General features: G+C 47.7%; 1 protein-coding gene across 23 annotated transcripts in view; it reads left to right on the plus strand.

Annotated features, from left to right (window-relative positions):
- The first annotated feature begins 222 nt into the window (after positions 1–222).
- LRRK1 (leucine rich repeat kinase 1) overlaps positions 223–19,209 on the plus strand; it is a 195,782-nt gene continuing 176,795 nt past the window's right edge. For 22 of the 23 annotated variants that reach the window (XR_003852414.1, XR_003852404.1, XR_003852406.1 and 19 more), the window contains exons 1-2: positions 223–345; positions 7,342–7,484. Coding sequence is in view for 6 of the 23 variants with exons in the window: in XM_029575179.1 (XP_029431039.1) it covers positions 7,427–7,484 (58 nt within the window). In the remaining 17 variants the exon portion in view is untranslated. Of the gene's footprint in view, positions 346–453; positions 699–7,341; positions 7,485–19,209 lie in introns of those variants that run through there. The other variant, XM_029575180.1, reaches the window with a different exon arrangement.

Here is a 19,209-nt window from a genome sequence, read left to right on the forward strand (position 1 = left end):
GTGACAGTGTGAGTGTCTGTCCGTGTGTGTGTGACAGTGTGAGTGTCTGTCTCTCTGTCCGTGTGTGTGGAAGTGAGAGTGCAGCAGGGTCACGGGCTGGCCGTGGTTCTGTCTCTGTGTGTGACAGTGTGAGTGTGTGTGTAGCCGTGTCACGGGCTGGCCGTGGTTCTGTCCCTGTGCCTGTCCGTGGGCTGTGGGACCAGGATGTGGAAGCGGTTGCTTCTGACACCGTCGGCCATTCCCGCCTTTCAGGATTGAGGAAGTGAGGAATAAGCTCCGAGCGCCTCCCTCCCCCGCCCCTTCGTCCTTGCGCGGTCTGGGCCTGCGGAGGGCGGCGGAGAGCAGGTGAGGAGTGGAGCGGGGACGCGGCCGGGGCTCGGGGGGAGGAGGGGAGCGCGCCCTCCCTCACTGTCGGGCTGGGGGAAGGGAGGGGAGGGGGACCCCCCCCGGGAAATGGCGCCGCTTCCGTCCGGCGATGGAACCTGCGACTCTGTCAGGAAGGGGAAGAAAGCGCAGCGCAGCTTCTGGGAGAGAAAATGGGCTCAGCGAGCCGGAACCTCTCCTCCTGCTCCAGGCTTCAGGGGGCACTTTGGAGCCGGCATTTTCCCTCTGCTCCTTTGCGCTTGCAGCGCAGTCGGAACCCGGGCTGAGCAGGAAGGGAGAGTTCGGTGGAAGTTTCCAGCTCTTCCTTTGCTCGGGTTTGTTTGTTTGGTTTTTTTGTCCTGCAACAATGGTTTCCCTTCCAGAAGTTACAGGAAATGCAATCCCTGCGCATTCAGTGCCTGCTGCAGGCTCCCTGGCTTTCTGGCCCTTGGCGCTGGGTTTGCAAAATGTTCCCTGCCTTCCCAGTCAGAAATCTCAGCAGAAAATCCCGCCCTCTGAAGGACATGAAAAGGATTTTCCCTTTGCCTGACAGAATTCCCCTTTTGCATTGCGTTGCTTCTGGGCTGAGGGATTTCCTGTGTGGGCCATTGATGAACTTGGTTCCCAGGGGGCACAGCTGAGCCTAAACATTTCCCTGGCAGCGAGGACCCAACATCTGGCTCTGCCTCTACTCAAACCGGTTCTGAAGGTCCCGGGCCTGACAGGTGGTGGCAGAGACTGAGATCGGGCCCTCGGCAGGATGTACAGCAAAATAGTCAAAAGTGGTGGGGGGGTCAGGGGCCGTGCAGCCCAGGTTCCCAGGCTGCCTGCTCAGAGGTTGAATCTCTGCATTCAGCCAGGGCCCCCTCCCTGGTGAACCTGATGAAAGGCGGCACCCAGGATGTGCCTGGGAGGCAGGTGTGATGTGTCCCCAGGAGATGCAGGAGGAGCCTGCTGCTCTGATGCGCAGGCATGCTCGGGGGAGCATGCCTGCGCATCACTCCTGTGTATCACCAAGGGCTGGTCTGCTGCTCAGGAGTGATACACAGGCATGCTCGGGGGACATCTGCTTTTCAGTGGCGAGAGAGCCAAGGAAGCGCAGAGCATGCCAGCTGCCCTTCCGCCACTCCCTGTGAAACTCTTTTATGAATGCTGTGTACTTCTGGTTTAATGCAAGTGCGCACATACTAGAGGTTTGATTCCGATCTCCGAGCCACTGGATAGCTTCAGTATTTGAGAGATTTATCAAGTCTAGTCCACCTGTGAGTGGGCACAGACCATATTTGTCTGCGATGTGACCCATTCAGGGCCGGATTAAGGCCAACTCGTGCCCTAAGGTGGGGGATGGAGGGAAAGAGGAATTTGGATTCAGGGACAACCAGCACCAGCCATGGCTTTTTTTTACAGTCATTAAGGAAAAAGCACAGGACTGCTTCTACGGCCAAGTCCATAAGCAAAGCTTGACAAGTAGCACTGTCTGATACATGGGGGTCACCTGCACGGCGTGGCAGATACTACCATGGGAAGCTTGCTGGGCAGGCTGGATGGTCTGCCTAGATGGGTCCTTCTCTGTCGTCATTTCTATGTTACTTAGAACTAGGAGGAAACTGAAAAAAATGAAATTTTTCAACACTCAGTGGTGCCCACCTTCCCTTGGTGCCCTGTGCACAATTTTGCTTAATGGTCAGTCCAGGGCTGGATCCATCGTCTGCTTTGCTTGGCCACAGTCACGCCTTGGACTGCTCTTGAGTTTCGCAGAACTTCCAGCCGAGGTCCTAAGGCGATTTACAGAGCGCCGGATCTTTCTTGGGGTGGGGTAGGGGGTTAAAAGCACACAGAACTCTTGCAGGACCCTCGGTGAGGAATTCATCGAGAGCATCAGTGGAGCTGCACGGTGCACGGCGGCTTTCATCAGTGGGTCTGCTCGCTTCTGGCTAGCTTGCCTGCTTCCAGATTGGGTTCCGGGACCAGAGACCGTGCTGAGGAGGACTGGGTGTTGTCACACTGCCTTGAGCTCTTTTAATGCAGAGATTGGCAGACATGTTAGCCAGGACAGGTAACTTTTACTCTGTTGGGGGTGCGTCTCAGTGTGCAATGTGCTTGCTTATGCCCAAACTGGTGCACGTGACTTGTGCTGCTAGAGTACACCAGAGCAAGTGCGGCCCTTCAAAGGGTGTCAGTTTCAGCTCCCCATTTTGGTATAAGCACAGCCCTGGTTGTCCAAGCTTTACTGCGCTGGATTACTGTAAATCCCTTTCTGTTGACTTTCTCTCAAGTTCTTCAGAAGTGTGCCGCCCGCCTTGTTTTACGGGTAAACACAGGAGCAACTGCATTAACTCCTGGTTCAATAATGTATTCAGTTTAAAGCTCTTGTATTGAGTTTTAAGTCCGTCCTATTTGTCTTTATTATTTACTGTTTATAATCGGGGGGGAAAGGGTCATCATCCATTCCCTCTGTTAAATCTTGGCATTCAGATGAAACCAGGAAATGGCCTTTTCTACATTAGGACCCTCATTATGGAGCTGGCTGAAGCCATACAAGGTTTAGATGATATTTTCCTGTTTCACAAACAATTGAAGACTTTATTTTTCCAGGAGGCTTAATATAGGGGGTATGTCAGATAGGTGTGACTTAGTCTTAATTGCACTGTTTTATATGTTTACTTTATATTGTAATCTGTTTAGCACAGCGGAACCGCCATAGGCAGAAAATAAGTGTTTTAAATAAATACATGGTCATCATTTTTTGAGAGTAGACTGCACTCTCTGAAATAGAATAAAATTTTAGCCTGAGCTAAAATAATTTGCCTGGTAGTAATATCAGATTTGTTGTTGAATAAATTATAAGCAGGCTGTCCTGAAAGTGTCAGTCAGTCAGATCTGCTCATTTTTTTCTGTGCAGCTATTGAAACAGAGAGTAGAAAAGGGGAACCCGGGTGCACAGCAAGTCCAAAAGCTGTGAAGCGTCTTGAGACGCTGAACTCAGCAGCTCCATTGGCGGAGAGAGAGACGGGGGCTGAGGATTTCTGAGGATTGCTGCAGTTAACCTGAAGGTCAGGGAAAAACGGTGCCAGCTTTGGACGATCGCCCAGGTTTGCCCTTCCCATCAGCAGACCAGTTCTGTTCAGAAAGGAAGGGAACTGATTTCTAGAACTGGTTTTCTGACTTCCTCCGCGTGCAGGGACGTCTTTTGAGCGGGCTGCGGGTCAGCACCTGGTTGCAGGTTCCCCAAACAGAAAACGTGGCTTAGGACAGCCTCTTGCCTGGCACATTTTCTGCTGAGGTGAAAGCGCCTGTTAGCATCACCTTGGCTATCTGTCCGTGGTCCTGTACGGAAGAGGCTTTGACTGAATGGACTGGCAGGAAACTTGTTTTGGGAGCAAAGGCGCAGCTGTGATGAGGTTTTGCCAGGTACTGTTCCCCATCGATGCAGTAGGCTGCCAGCACACTTGCACCCATCTTGTTTAACCTGTTACACCTTTCTCATTGCACTGAGAGCTGAGTCCCCTTCTTCAGCTCATTGTGGAACGCGCTAAGAGTGCCTGTGTTGCCTGTGCCTAAATCCAGCCCTGGCTACAAATGTGATGCTTTGCCTCTAGAGCTGTAAACTAAAAGGATAACTGTGTGTGGGAGGGTGAGGGTGATGTTAGCAGAAGTGAGAATACTGAGGAACACGAGGACTGTGCCTGGTACTGAGTGAGGAAAGCAGTGTCCCTATTAAGTCCCTTTGTGTATGTTTCAAAGTGTTTTGATCATTTTAATTGTAAATGTCCTTGCTTCTCGGATAGTTCAGAGTTTCCCAGTCATTGATGCAGTGGTCTGACATGGAAAGGTGACAGAGGAGTGTCACCTTGATCTCCATGACGTGAAGGTTTATTTGCTGGGAGTGGTAAGGATGCAGACAGTGATTAAGGAGAGCACCAGTCATCTCCTCTATTCACCACTTGTAGCACCATCTTCTTGGTTAACTCTGAGTCTTGCATCCTTCCAGCCCCCTGCCTGAGTGCTCCAGCCCTGTGTCTGTTCTAAATTGGATTTATTTTCAGACTGTAGGTTCCTTCACCACCAGAGGTTCACACATCAGGTCACACACTCGCAGGGAATGGAGCAGAACCAGATCTGGGAAAAGCAGGACAAAGTCTCAAGTTTGGATTCAGATAACTTTATTGGCATGAAAATTTGACATGTTTGCAAAGTAGCATACATATGGGCCGATACAGTAAAGTCCGTGGGAGAGTGGGCGAACAGGCCACTCTCCTGTGCGTGCGATTCAGTATGCAAATTAGGCCCAGCGGTAAAAACAGGTAAAAGGAGGCGCTAGGGACACTTGCGCATCCCTAGCGCCTCCTATTGGACCGGAGCGGCAGCTGTCAGCGGGTTTGACAGCCAACGTTCAATTGGTTCTTGAGCCCACTGACAGACACGGGTTTGGAAACCGGACGCCGGCAAAATTGAGCGTCTGGTTTTCGAGCCGCAGGCCGACTTCATATTTTTATTTTTTTTTCTACTTATGGTAACTTTCGGGACCTCCGACTTAATATCGCCATGATATTAAGTCAGAGGGTGCACAGAAAAGCAGTTTTTACTGCTTTTCTGTGCACTTTCCCGGTGCCCGTCGGGTTCAAGGTGTGTAGTTGAAGGATGGAGACTCGGAGGAAATACGAGAAAATTCTTGTTTGCCAAGAGGGTGGTGGACGCCAGGAGTAGCCTGGAAGCAGTGCTGCTTTAAACCCAAACTGTAACAATGTTTGGGTAGTCGGTGGCAATTGCAGAACAGGAGAGGGTAAAAAATGGGAATCAAAACCAGCTTGTACTGAAAGGTGTGTCGCGCTCCGAAACAGGCGCGGAAAATGGGTGCTCATGATTGATTGCTCGCTCTCCTAACGCGTGCCAATCCACGTCTCCAGGGCGCCCGATGTAATACTTAATTGGGCTGCCATGGTAAAAAGGAGGCACAGAGGGTGCCCAGCAGAGGTGGCTGTCAGTGCGGGTTAGGAAAATGGACGCTCATTAATTGAGCGTCAAACCACTGTTGACTTTTTTTTTTTTGTCCTTACTCCTTTTTTCTGTTTCCCAGACGTAATATCGCCAGGATATTGTCAGAGGAACCGAATAAAGGAACAGAAAAGCAGTATTTTCTGCTTTTCTGTTAACTTTAGGGGCTCCTCAAGAATTAACACCTGCTCCGGGACTGGCATTGATTTTGGAGGGTAAAAATGTGTCCGGTGCGTCCAAAACCTGCGTCCAAGCGCGTGTTAAGCAGTGCGTTCGACCACGCGCACTATATTGCATCGGTCTGAAGGCGATATCGGCGCTGTGCATTGCCATGCAGCAGGTCGCTGGATCGATCCCCAGGGTGGGCTGTGGATGCAGTGTTCCATGCCCCTGGGGGCTGGAGACTGGCTGGGGAGGGAGGGGGGTCTGGGGTAGGAGGTTGACTGGCTGAGGGAGAGGTGTCTAGGGCTGGAGTTTAGCGTGTCCATCCTATTTATTCCGTTTCTCATTCTTCTCCATCTCGGTCATTACTTTCTAGAGAACATCATCTACGCTCTCTTCCTTCTTTTAAAGAACTGTATATGCAGGTTGCTTGGAATCACATCTTCTCCATCGTTGGGCCTCCGTTGTGGAATACATGTTCATTCTTTTTAAAGCAAGAATCTCATATTGTTCAATTTTGGAAGAAACTTAAAACGTTTTCTTTTTAATGGTTTTCTGCCTGGAGCCTGATGGTTTTATTTTTTATTTTATTCTGTTAGCTTTTAAGTACTAAGGCTAGTTTTATGTAGTCTTTGATTTTGTGTTGAGTGAGTAATTATACTGCTGGTTGCTGGAGTGATGAATTCCTGTCTGCATCACTGCTGGTGAGGCTAGAGAGCAGTGTGGAGCCTTTGGTTAGCTTTTTGGGACCAGATTATTTTTGGTGAGACTGAGCTGGGTTATTCTGCTAGTGAGCAGGGATATGTAGTAGTCTTGTGCAGAAGGTGTATTGGTGTTCCAGGGCCCGGTGTAATATTTCCAGTTCTTGCTTTTGGAATCCTGTCAGTTAGTGCTGCTGTGGTATGGCAGGTTTGCTCCATATGTGCTGAGTGTGTGGGTTGGGTTTTTTTTTTGTTTGTTTGTTTTTTTTTGTATTTCACAATGTTCCTGGTAATGGAGGAAGTTTGTGTTTGTTGCTTGAATGACACCAGATGTTTGTAAGGTGAGATGTAGGGGAAAATATCCTTTTTGTCCCCGTTGTTAGGTGTGTGTGTGTCTTCCTTTGGATACAGCATATATATTTACAGAACTGGAGGTAGAGGATTTATATTGGGTTTGTCTTGCACATACAATGACAAGAGTGAACCTCACTGATAAGCCAGGGTCTGCAGAGCATGATCTCAGTCTCTCAGATTTACAGCTAATGCTCTTCTTAACTCTTGCACTGTGCCAAGCTGCCATTTTCTGAAGCTCGCGCACTCTAATATATACAGGCAACATAGTGAGGTGAGCTTAGAAGGTTTCAGTCATTTTCTAATTACATCTCTTAGTACTCGATGTTCTTCAGTCTCTGCATACATAGGACAGAATAGTCACTTAATGCTGACACTCCTATTAGTAATGATGTTTTTATCCTTTTCTCCTTCAGCACTATGTCTGATTTTTTTTTTTTAGCATTAAGCATTTTATTGGTTGGTCCGGGAATGAATAATTATATATTGATTTACATGAAGAATGTATGTAAGAGAGAATGACATTAACTGTAAGTGTGGAATGGGAGTGGAGCTTGGTTGTGGTATCCCCTCCCCCCACCACCTGAAAAGGCATTCAGTTGCCCTGCAGATGAGACTATTGCGCTCCTCCCTTCCTGCTGGTTCCACTTGGCTTCTCTTTTGCTCAGCGCTCGTGTCTGATTCCAGTTGGGTGCCTGCAGGCGAGGCAGCAGAGCCTCCCACACAACTGATCTGCAAGCCTCACATTTTGCTGTGTTTTCTCTTGCAGGACAGATGGCAATTATGACCCCCTGTCTTCCCAGGTGAAAGCGATAGAAGTTTGACTTTGCGAGGATCGACATCCAAACCCCAGAATGTACTGGTGTGTGGGTGCGGAGGCATCCAGAGGGGGCAAGATGGACCTGCAGGATGGTAACTAAAGAACTTTTGTATTTATTGCCTTATGTAGCCTGCTGTGTCTTTAAGCTTTCAGAATCGTAACTATGACATGCTTTTTGCAAAGCGGTGTTGCAAGTTTGTGTTTCTGTTGACAAGAAAAATATCTTTGTAGCTCTCCCCTTCTTTCATACAATGCTTGCTCATGGTACAGTTGAGCCTCTTGCACCAGTATTTTGCCCTTGCACACAGGTGCTCCAGCAGCACTGGCTTGGGATAACCTGACCTCGTTAAATCTTGGAAGCTTAAGCAAGCTCAGGCCTTCATAATCCCTGCATAGGACACCACCAGGGAAAATCAGATGCCGTGGCAATCGTAAACCACCCAGAAAAGGGGGCGAAAGAGGATGGGAGGGAAAGCAAACACAGTCAGTGCTGTTTCTTCACAGACCTGTCAAGGGATGCTCAGCCCCCTCCACAGAACTGCTTCTGTCCCTCCTGAATACAATAGCTTTAAATTAAATTAATCTTTAGAAATATTCAGATGGAAGTTTACATTTTAAGGCTCAAGTCATTAAAAAAAAAAATCTGCAAAGTGATGACATAGTTGAGACCTCAGCTAAACCCAAGACCTTGTACCCATCACCAGAGCTGGACTAAGGCTTGCTGAGGCCCTCAGCTATGTCAGCTTTAAGATGCCCCACAAAAGATGCCAAAAGTAAACCTAGCACTGCCCAAAGTCCATCGAGCCCAGCATCCTGTCTCTGACGGTGGCCAATCCAGGTCGCAGGTACCTGGCAGATCCCAAAAAGTAAATCTAATTCCGACTGCTCACTCCCAGGGATAGCAGAAGCTTTCTAGTCTACCTGGCTAATAATGTCCAGACCTCTTTTAATCTCCGCTATATTCGTCGCCTTGACCGCGTCCTCTGGCAACAGATCCCACAGCTTGATTGTGCGCTGCTTTCTGTGATCTGTTTTGAAAGACGAAAGCAGATAGGTCCTTGAGCTCAGGCTGTAGGCTGGAGCCAGGCTCAGGCCCCTGTCCGTCGGGTCTGGTTAGGCTTGAGTGGGTGGGTTGAGACCCAGGGAAGGTGACCCTTGGGGTGCGTCTCAGAGCAGCCTGTCCCTCCAGTACTCGGGCCTCCTGGGCATGCAGTCTGGGGAGGAGGGTGAGGCAGAGAATGATGAGGAAAGAAAAGGAAAACGAGTTAAAGCACATGCCTGGAAGTTTTATGCTTGCAATAAAAATCAGAGCAGTGGGGAATCTAGGGTCAGGCTGGAGATCAAGCAGGGTCTGAGGTGCTGCAGTAAGGAGACTAAATGGACAGAACCTGGTGGTCTTTCCCCACTGTTGGTTTCTATGCCACCGCAATATTTAGAGTGGCCGGCGGAGCTCTCCTGCTGCTCCTGGGAAAGCTGCTTTTTAGATGTTGATGATGCTGGAATGAAAGGAGGGGCGAGCAAAGGACTACAAAGCTGAGGATTTTAGCTTTGATTTTTTGAAAACAGACCACTGTGCAAACTGATCAAAAGTAGCTGCACAGCCAGGGTAGATAGCTGCAGGTGCTTGTGGTGAGCCCCGCCACCTCTGTAAATAGGAGCAGGAAACGGGCAGAACTGAGAGATGCACACAGAGCTCCACTCCAGCGAGGGCTGAGTCCAGCAGGAAGACACAAATAGCTTCTTTTTGATTCATTGATTTATTCTTGTATTCCACTTCCTCCATACAAATGTTCAGAGCAGACCACAACATCAACATTCATAATCACTTTACAAATAAAAACAATTGTTAACAAACACAATTAAAATGAATAAAACCACAAAATAAACAGCATTTCACAACACCTGACCATAAGATCCGCAACAAAAGTAGCTTTGTCTCTTACTGAAAAGCCTGCCTAAAATAAAAGCATTTTCCTAAAATCTATTAATTAACCTCCTCCCTGAATGTTGCAGGCAGAGCATTCCAGGTAACAGGAGCTGCATAAGAAAATGCTTGGGAGTGGGTCCCTTCAGTCTGTATTTGCACAAATCAGGAATAGCTCATAAATTGTGTCCCGATGATCTCCGTTCTCAGACAGGAACTTGTTTAAGCAATGTCTTTTTTTAAATCTACAAGACATTTCCAATTACAACAATTTATGTGTAATCCCCAAAAACCTACGCTGAGACCGCTGCCATTCTAATGGAAGCCGGCAAAGTCCTTGCAGTCTGAGTGATTGATTGAAAACGGCTCTGAAATCCTGACATTGGGGGTTCTCCAGTAGCTTCACAGGGAATACAAATCTGAATGTTGACCACATAAATAAAATAAGTAACAGCTAAAGCAGTTAACAGCTCTCCCAGGGGATAGAAATAACATTAAATAATGCAAACGACAAGGCAGGCCCCTGGGATACACCTGATATAAAGACCTTCCATGATAAAACCGTTCTCTGTTTATCATGGAAGGCCGCGCGCATGTTATAAAATCTGTGGTCGGCACACGTAAGGGGGTGCACACTTGTGCACCTTGCGCGCGCCGAGCCCTAGGGGAGCCCCGATGGCTTTCCCCGTTCCCTCCGAGGCCGCTCTGAAATCGGAGCGGCCTCAGAGGGAACTTTCCTTTCATCCCCCCCAGCCCTACCTAAATCCCCCCTACCTTTATTATTTAAGTTGCGCCTGCCTCTGGGCAGGCGTAGGTTGTGCGGGCTGACCGAGTGCTGGGGCGCGATCCCCCAGCCTAGCAGGCCTTCGGAGGTCTCTGGCCACGCGCCCCCTATTTCAAGCCCCGGGACATACGCGCGTCCTGTGGGGCTTGCGTGCATCGCCGAGCCTATGCAAAATAGGCTCGGCGCGCGTAACCCTTTTAAAATCCACCCCAGAGGGAGCATGTGTATGTGTGAGAGACACACGCTTTCTCTGTACCTTTCTCACACACTCTTCCTCTGTGTCTCTCTCACATACACACACACACACACACACACACACATGCCAACACACACACACACATACACACATGCCAACACACACACACACACATGCCAACACACACACATACACACATGCCAACACACACACACACACATGCCAACACACACACACACACATACACACATGCCAACACACACACACACACACACAGAGGCAAAAACCGAACTGGAAACCACAAGCCAGATTCTGTATGCGGTGGAAAAGCAGAAAATCACTATTCCTCAAAACAACAGAACGGGATATTTTTAAAATCCTTATTTAATTATTGGGTGATGTTTGATGCGTCTGCTGTTTTGAAATATTTTATAGATGTTTAGGAAATTTTAAAATTATATATTGGATGGGAGGGGGGGGGGTGCCAAATACTCTAGGTACACCTCTGCTTTAGATGGTACTGTTTGTACCTTGTAGTTAAATGGGGACCATCATCTTCATTGAGGAGGGATACCCTGTTTACTCCATGATCTCAGCTTGTGGGTGGCAGTCTTATGAACGATTTATTTTATTGTCAGATTTTGATAAGTTGTACACCACAGAGGTCAGGGTTTCTCTGTGTGAGCGGTCTATAAGAATGAATGAATGAATAAATAAAGTCTTATTATTAAAGTAGTTAGAAACCTTTTCACAATAGGTTGGCATTTCCATTTCTTTTCAGGTTTACTAACAAGTTGTTTTACCCTAGAAAACAATTCACAAGGACAATTTAAAGCAGTAAAATTATTGCAATTTTGCATGCTGAAAAGCAAATTTATATTACTGTAACTTGTTCGTATATAAATCTTTCTTTTTTAAGTTCATCATCATCTTTCCACCATCTTCTCTGTACCTTCCTGATCCCCCATCTCAATTTTACTGGGGCTGTCCTAAATCTGGGAGCCAGCTTTATAGTAACTTTAAGAGGGGCCACTTTATCATAAGTACAGGCTAAAGATGAATCCCACTTTTCTCGCTTGCAAATAAGTTATCGGTGCAATCATTTGTAAGGTCCCAGCTATCACTAAAATCTTCTAAATTAAATGTACTCCTCGTACTGTGTTTATGGCTTTGAGTTTATAGAGGCACAGAAGTTTTCAGTTCAAACAAAATAAAAACATGGTCTGTCCACAGGAGACGCGCACCAGGTACTTGCTGAACAAAATTAAAATAACACTCCTGACAAAAGAGAGCATCTCGAGAAGTGGATGAGGAAATGGACTGGAAATTGTAGATTTAATAGTAGAAGAAAAGAGGCCAAGGCTTATCCCTTCTGACCGGAGCAGAGGCTGCTCGGACAGGGTTCCAGGTTAAGAACGAGCCTCTGCTTTCCCAGGGATTGCGCTGTGAGTGCTGAAATCGGATTCGGCTCACCTGTTTAGGCCCTGAACGAGCACCGCATGATGGGGACATTTTCAAACAGCCCCCCTCTGTGAATTTCGGGGATGGACCTTGAAAGGAACTGTAGAGAAGATGTTTTATAGATGTGTGCGCCTAATTTTCAAAGGGAAGTCACGCATGTAATAATATTTATTTATTTGGATTTAGCTCCTGCCTTTTCATTGATACCTCAGGGCAACTTGCATTTAGGCACTGTCCCCAGAGGACTCGCCATCTAACAGGTGAATTTTCAAAGGCGTCGTGCGTGCAAACGTAACATACTATTGTGATTTTCAAAAGCAATTTACCCGCATTAAGTGCACTTGCACAGGTAAATCCTATGGACAATTCAATGGCATCTATTGAAGCAATTTTCAAAAGCCTTCTTACACAGGTAAAGTGCATTTACATGGTAAAACCGAGCTTTAAGTGTGTAAATGCTTTTGAAAATCAGTCCCTTATTTTGTATCTGAGGCAATGGAGGGTGAAGTGACTTTCTGAAGGTGACAGGGAGCAGCAGCGAAATTTGAATCCTGACTTCCCTGATTCTCTTTCTGCTGCTCTAACCACAACAGTGAGCAGTCAGTGTGTTACAATCCATGACTTCTAATTCAATAGTCAAATCATGTAGTGCATACATTAATCTGTAGTAAAACAAGCAGATAAATCACAATAAATAATAAAAGCAGTAATAAATATCTCCTATAGGTCAGCATTTCTAGAACATATGAAAAGGGGACCATAGCCCTTCAAAGTCTGGCGGAACAAGCAGGTCTTTAAATCATAAAAGATCTGGAGATTAGGCTGTGAATGCATCCACTGGGGCAAGGAATTCCCGAAAGCTCTGTGTCTCACTTCCGTGGCTGAAAGGAAAGATCGTGAGCGCACCTAAGACCCCCGACAGGTGGGATTTTCTAAAAAGCAAAGGGGCCGAAGCAAAACTGTGTGCACAGCCGAGCGTTGGACGCACATGCTTTAAGGAGATAGGCGCGGCGAAACTAACAGCGCTCATCACATGCAAATGCACGTTAACGAGGCTATTAGTTATTCACCCCAAATGTAAAAAAAAGAAATGTGCAGCCCAGCCCGCTCACGTTTGTGAGCCCCCCAAAAAGTTGTACAGAAAAGCAGAAAACACTGCCTTTGAAGGTTGCCCTCACATATTACTGTGCATTTCACCACTCGGTGTAATACTTTGGAAGCAAAGGTGCAAATTGCCGTTCAGTGCATTGTCTTGATTCTGAATCTGCAAATTGAATTGGCAGGGCCTTTGTATGAAGGACAATGCAGAAGTGGAAATGAAAGTCAAGTTGCAAGCTCCGTGCCTGTCAGACTCCTGGTGACGGCATCTTAGTTTCATCCCCACCGCTTCCTTTTCAGTAAAAGCAGAAGAGGAAGGCGAGAGCGGGAAGTATTGATCTGTCTGGCATCGCTGTGAAGAAAGCCACACCTGTGGTCTGTAATGAAAAGGGTGGGCCAGGATCCAATCTTCTCAGCCCTGCACTGAGCGCTCGCTCTTCATGGAGTGCCCCCTAGTCCTTATCTGAAGGAGTAAATAACCGATTCACATCTACCCGTTCTAGACCTCTCATGATTTTAAACACCTCTATCATATCCCCCCTCAGCCGTCTCTTCTCCAAGCTGAAAAGTCCTAACCTCTTTAGCCTTTCCTCATAGGGGAGCTGTTCCATCCCCTTTATCATTTTGGTCTCCCTTCTCTGTACCTTCTCCAGTGCAACTATATCTTTTTTGAGATGCGGCGACCAGAATTGTACACAGTATTCAAGGTGGGGTCTCACCATGGAGCGATACAGAGGCATTATGACATTTTCCGTTCTATTAACCATTCCCTTCCTAATAATTCCTAACATTCTGTTTGCTTTTTTGACTGCTGCAGCACACTGAACCGACGATTTCAATGTGTTATCCACTATAACGCCTAGATCTTTTTCCTGGGTGGTAGCTCCTAATATGGAACCTAACATTGTGTAACTACAGCAAGGGTTATGTTTCCCTATATGCAATACCTTGCACTTGTCCACATTAAATTTCATCTGCCATTTGGATGCCCAATCTTCCAGTCTTGCAAGATCCTCCTGTAATGTATCACAATTCGCTTGTGATTTAACTACTCTGAATAATTTTGTATCATCTGCAGATTTGATAACCTCACTCATCTTATTCCTTTCCAGATCATTTATAAATATATTGAAAAGCACCGATCCAAGTTCAGATCCCTGAGGCACTCCACTGTTTACATCTCTTCACTGAGAAAATTGACCATTTAATCCTACTCTGTTTCCTGTCTTTTAACCAGTTTGTAATCCACGAAAGGACACCGCCTCCTATCCCATGACTTTTTAGTTTTCTTAGAAGCCTCTCATGTGGGACTTTGTCAAACGCCTTCTGAGAATCCAAATACACCACATCTACCGGTTCACCTTTGTCCACATGTTTATTAACACCTTAAAAAAAAATGTAGGAGATTTGTGAGGCAAGACTTCCCTTGGGTAAATCCATGTTGACTGTGTTCCATTAAACCAATTCTATCTAAATGTTTTGCAATTTTATTCTTTATAACAGTTTCCACTATTTTTCCCACCACTGAAGTCAGGCTCACTGGTCTATAGTTTCCAGGATCACTCCTGGAGCCCTTTTTAAATATCGGGGTTACATTGGCCACCCTCCAGTCTTCAGGTACAACGGATGATTTTAATGATAGGTTACAATTAACTAAAATAGGTCTGAAATTTCACTTTTTTAGTTTTCAGAACCCTGGGATGTACATCATCCGGTCCAGGTGATTTACTACTCTTCAGTTTGTCAATCTGGCCTACCACATCTTCCAGGTTCACCGTGAACATGATTAATAAATGCAGAATACAATTCAAATAAATGAGTAATAGAGATGGATTTTTGGACCCAAACATTTCCTCCTTTCTCCTTCCAGCTTGGAACCAGGGCTGGGATCCTGGCACCAGGAGCCTTCCTTCATAGCACACATCAGGACCCCTTCCTGAGCCCTCTGCCCAGCCACTGGGTATCAGCACTACGTGACGACCGGGACTCGGAGCAGGATCAATCCCGGGTCCTCCTCTGATGCACGGGGCTGGCCCGTCTGCTGCATTTTTACAGCTTTATTTCTGAATGCATTTCGTGCAGCGAGCAGCGCAGTAATGTTTTGTAGCTAACGAGGAGAGATTTAATTTCCTTCTTTCTTGTTAAGTAAAGCTGTAAGAGCTAGACCCAGGGTCTGCTGTGATTCCCTGTCTGGCTCTGGGCAGGACACTTCAAATCCCTGCATCTCAGTTTTGTTCCCAGCTCTACTTTCGCCTGTGTAAGACCCTGGGGCGTCTCTTTGGGTCTCATTCACTGAGGTTTTTTTTACTCGCAAAAGATCCAGTTAGGTACCCAGATCTGCTAAGAACCTGAAAAGTGGGTGGGCGTCAGGTCGGGGCGAGTAAAGAAGCCTAAACATAGGGACCTTAGTCTTAGGATGCTCAGGCACTTAGCCTTCTGTGAATGTTGACCCCGTCGACCTCCTTGCACTCTGGGCAGGAGACTTGCCAGGTGGCATCTGCAAGACAATGAGTTCCGGCACAGGACTGACCGGAAGGGTTGATTACAAAGCAGAGGAAATGCACCGAGAGCCCAAACTGAGAAGTCGCACGGGTGATTTCAGCTCTGCTTGGCTCTGTTGATGATTTCCATCCGTGGTTTGGCTCAGCCTGAGCGCTTCCCCTTTTGAAAGTATCTGCAGTTCTTTCTTTGCTGATTTTGCAAATGCTCCTGCAGTATTCACGAGAACACCAGTAATTCATAAGCAAGATGGAATATGTACAAGTCTCCTTTATGTCGGTGAAATTTACCGGGATTTAGAATGAGTCCTCCTGGGTTATTTTGCCGTTTCAGCTGTTTCACGGAGTCTTTTCTGATCGGTCGCTCCGCGGGGGCCCAGGCTGGCAGAGACCTGCTGAGGTGGACCCCTGGCACAAGAGAGCCATGGAGGGCCTCGGCCCGGGGGGAGGGGGAAGAGAGGGTTACAGATTAAATAAGAAAACACATACAAGTAAAATCCTAAGGCAGAAGAACAAATGTTATAAGAAGCAAAAAGGCAAACTATACCCAAAGAAAACAAACAAACAAAATGAGCAAAGAAGCCAAACCCCTCCTCCCCATGAGTTATATTAGAAATACTGGCCCAGGTTTTCTAAGTATTTTGTGCACCCCTGGGCCGTTTCCCTGTGTTCTGTCACTTCGCTTCTCAAGGTCATGGCACTGGATCCTCAGTGACCTAAAAGCATTTTGCCATCTGCTCTTTCCTGGGGGAAGGCCGTGACCATGCTGCTGCTGCTGTGTGTATGGGGGAGGGGGTCGTTTTACATTTTCTCTCCCCTACCCCCCATCCCCCTATCCAGCCCAAACATTACCGTGACCGCTCACTGGCTGAGACGTGCTGCTTCCAGTCTCTTGGTGAGCCTGCCAGGAGGAGCTGCTTCTGGCACGATGGCTGCTGGGTCTCATTCCCCCCCCCCCCCCCCCCCCCCGGGGCTGTGCCAGAACCGTGATCTGAACCCGGCTCACTGAGCCATCGGGCTACTCATCTCTAAAGTCCGATGCAGAAAAAGACTGAAATTGATCTGACACGGCTCATTCCGGGTCACACGGAACCTCCCAAGGAGCCGGCCTCTGAGGTACCCCTGGATCCCCCAACCTTCTGCTCCCTCCTGCCCAGTTGCTTGGCAGAGGAGGAGGCCGGTTCGATTTCACTGCCGTGGGACAGGGAGTGAGAAAGTGCCATCTAGGCTAAAATACCGGTGTTGGTTTCAGACAGAGAGGCTTGGACGCAGCCTGAGAGGGACATGGAGCCTGGGGGCTGCTGGAGTAACTTAGGAGCTGTCCTGTGTCTCACTGCAGCGGACGCAGCACAAGCGGCAAAGTGATAAATCCCCAAGTCATAGCCAGGCTAGAGCCCCAGCGAGGACGTGGCGTCTGCTTCCAGGCCATCCCCTGCGGTTTGCTGGGATGATCTGTGGGGAGTGAGAGAAATTATGAGCAGGTAATTGCGCTTCTGCCCTCTTCTGACTTTTGGTTGCAGTTGCTCACATTTAGGCAAAAAATGAAAATGAGTTGGAGCAATATTTTGTCAAACTGGAGGTGGGCGTTTAGCAAACGAAATGCTCTGTTTTCATAGAAGGGAACTTAACTGTAGAACTGATTGTCGCTGCTTTCTTCTGACCATGTTCTTATTCTGCTGGATTTAGAATTGAATTTTAAAGGTATTTGAACTTTGACTCTTAGGTGCATTCAGTGAAATAAGCGACCCCCCCCCCCCCCCCCCCCCGGGCAGGAGCTTATGTTTCACTTTCATGATTCATAGAAAAGGCTTCCCAGTTTCTGAAAGAGCAGCAGGGATTTGTGGGAAATGCTTTTATAGCCGCACCGCGTGCAATAAGAAGAGAATGTAACCCAAGCAGGCGACGCAGAAATGTCTGGGGCCGTCTGCGCACCCAATGAGCTCAGGCAGTTCTGACACTTTTTTGCTTTCGCTTCCCTCGAGCGTTCTCATTTCAGACGCTTTTCTCGCACTGGATAAAAGTTGGGGGTCCTGCATTTCGTGCGCTTTCTCCTTCCTCCCCAGCATCTGAACACAGATAGCGGTGGTTCCTGAACTCGGCTGTGTGATAAGAGGCAGTGTTTTTGGATTTTTCCCTCTTCTGTTTTAGCAAAGATAGTTCCCAAATGTAGCAGGTGCTGTGAATGCAAATAAACATCTAAAAATGTTGATATTTACACCTTCCTTACTCAACTTTCAAAATGCTTTTTTTTTTTTTTAAATCATGTCACAAAGCTTGAAATCCTAAGCAAGCTTCGGGACAAATGAGGTGAGAGAGGTTTCGCTCCTTGGTTTGGCCGCGGTGCTGCAGCAGTGACACACCTGTGGTTCCATGTCATCTGGACACCCTGATCCAGTCCTGGCTTTAGCCTGTGTCACCTGCCATCTTGCAGCCTTTGCGTTTCCTCTGAGAAGTTGGACTTGGAACCCCGAATTCCGGAGATGCCATGAGGTAAAATGAGGACTGGCTCAGCCTGCGCCGGTGACATGGAGCCATTGCTCACCTTAAGTGTGGCTGCTCGCAAGAGGCAATGCGGTTCAGCCCCCGGGATAAAAACGAGCACAGAGCGGCACTGAAGACCCGAGTCACGGCTCGGCGGTGGGGTCCCGAGACCCCTGGGCAATCATTTTAGGAAACAACAGGATAAAAAAGAGAGAGAGACAGAAGGAAAGGGGCCCATGGTGAGTGAGACAGGAGGGAATCGTTTTACTGGAAGAGGAGCTGCCGGCCCCCATCCACCCCAGCTCCTCTGACTGAGCTTTCAGCCCAGCCACTCGTGCTGCCAGGATCCATTATCTCAGGGAGAAGACCAGGGCTGCTCTTCGGGCAGAACTGACCATGCACTCTTACCTTCTTGCCAATCTTAGTTTTGTAGTGACAGTCAGAACTTCCATTCTCCGTTTCTCTGACTGACTGCCGAAGTAAAAATACGGCCAGTATTATGCCAGAGGTGCAGCAGATGTGGCTGTTTCTGACTGATCCTTACCTTGTGACAGTAATCTGGGTTTGTGCACATTGCAAACCATTTCACCGTCACGTGTGCTTCATATGTTCCGGGCTCTGCACCAGCTGTGTGTGTGATGCACTGCAGGTCACAGAGGCTCTGCGCACCTGTGATGGAGTGAAACGTGCACAGGAGTCTCGCTGGTGTAAAGTGTCAGATTGTGCCACAAAAAGTGCACGAGGAGGACAGTTTTACAAAAGTCATTTAGCTGGGTAATTAGGCTATCTGCAAATTACCCACCCTGTACAGGGATCAACAGCAGGCCTGCTTTTACCTGCCAGATCAGAGGCGGAGTTAGGTCAGGGGAGGCAACAGCCTGATTAGTTTTGCATTTTCAAAATGTTGCACATTATTTTTCAGGAAAGAAACATCCGTGCTCAAAGAGCAGGTATAGCCCCTCTGCTGGTGCAAAGTATATGGGGGGGACTGCGAATGGACTTCATACCTACCCACATGATTTTGAAAATTGCCCTCATAGTTTGTCCCCCGATGGAGTCCTCCCGTTCAGTACCTACTGAAGTCCTTATAAACTACCCGCCAAAGTGGATTCTTCTTCTGGAAAGCTCCTGCCTCTTCATCGCTTGTAAGCTGAGTTCTCTTGCGTTTCGTGGACATTGGTGATGAATGCACCTGAACGCTGGGAGAGTGCACGAATTTCGAATTGTAACCTGTGGAATGAATTCTGCCCTACAGGGGCACAATCCCTCCTCCGCCAGCATTATTCCGTTCCAGCCGGTGACCGCTTTCTTTTATCATAAGTTAACATTTAAAAACAAACGATGATTTTTACTGGCTCAGTGGTGAACGATGTGC

This window comes from Rhinatrema bivittatum, chromosome 13, assembly GCF_901001135.1.
Source record: "Rhinatrema bivittatum chromosome 13, aRhiBiv1.1, whole genome shotgun sequence".
Lineage (NCBI taxonomy): Eukaryota > Metazoa > Chordata > Amphibia > Gymnophiona > Rhinatrematidae > Rhinatrema > Rhinatrema bivittatum.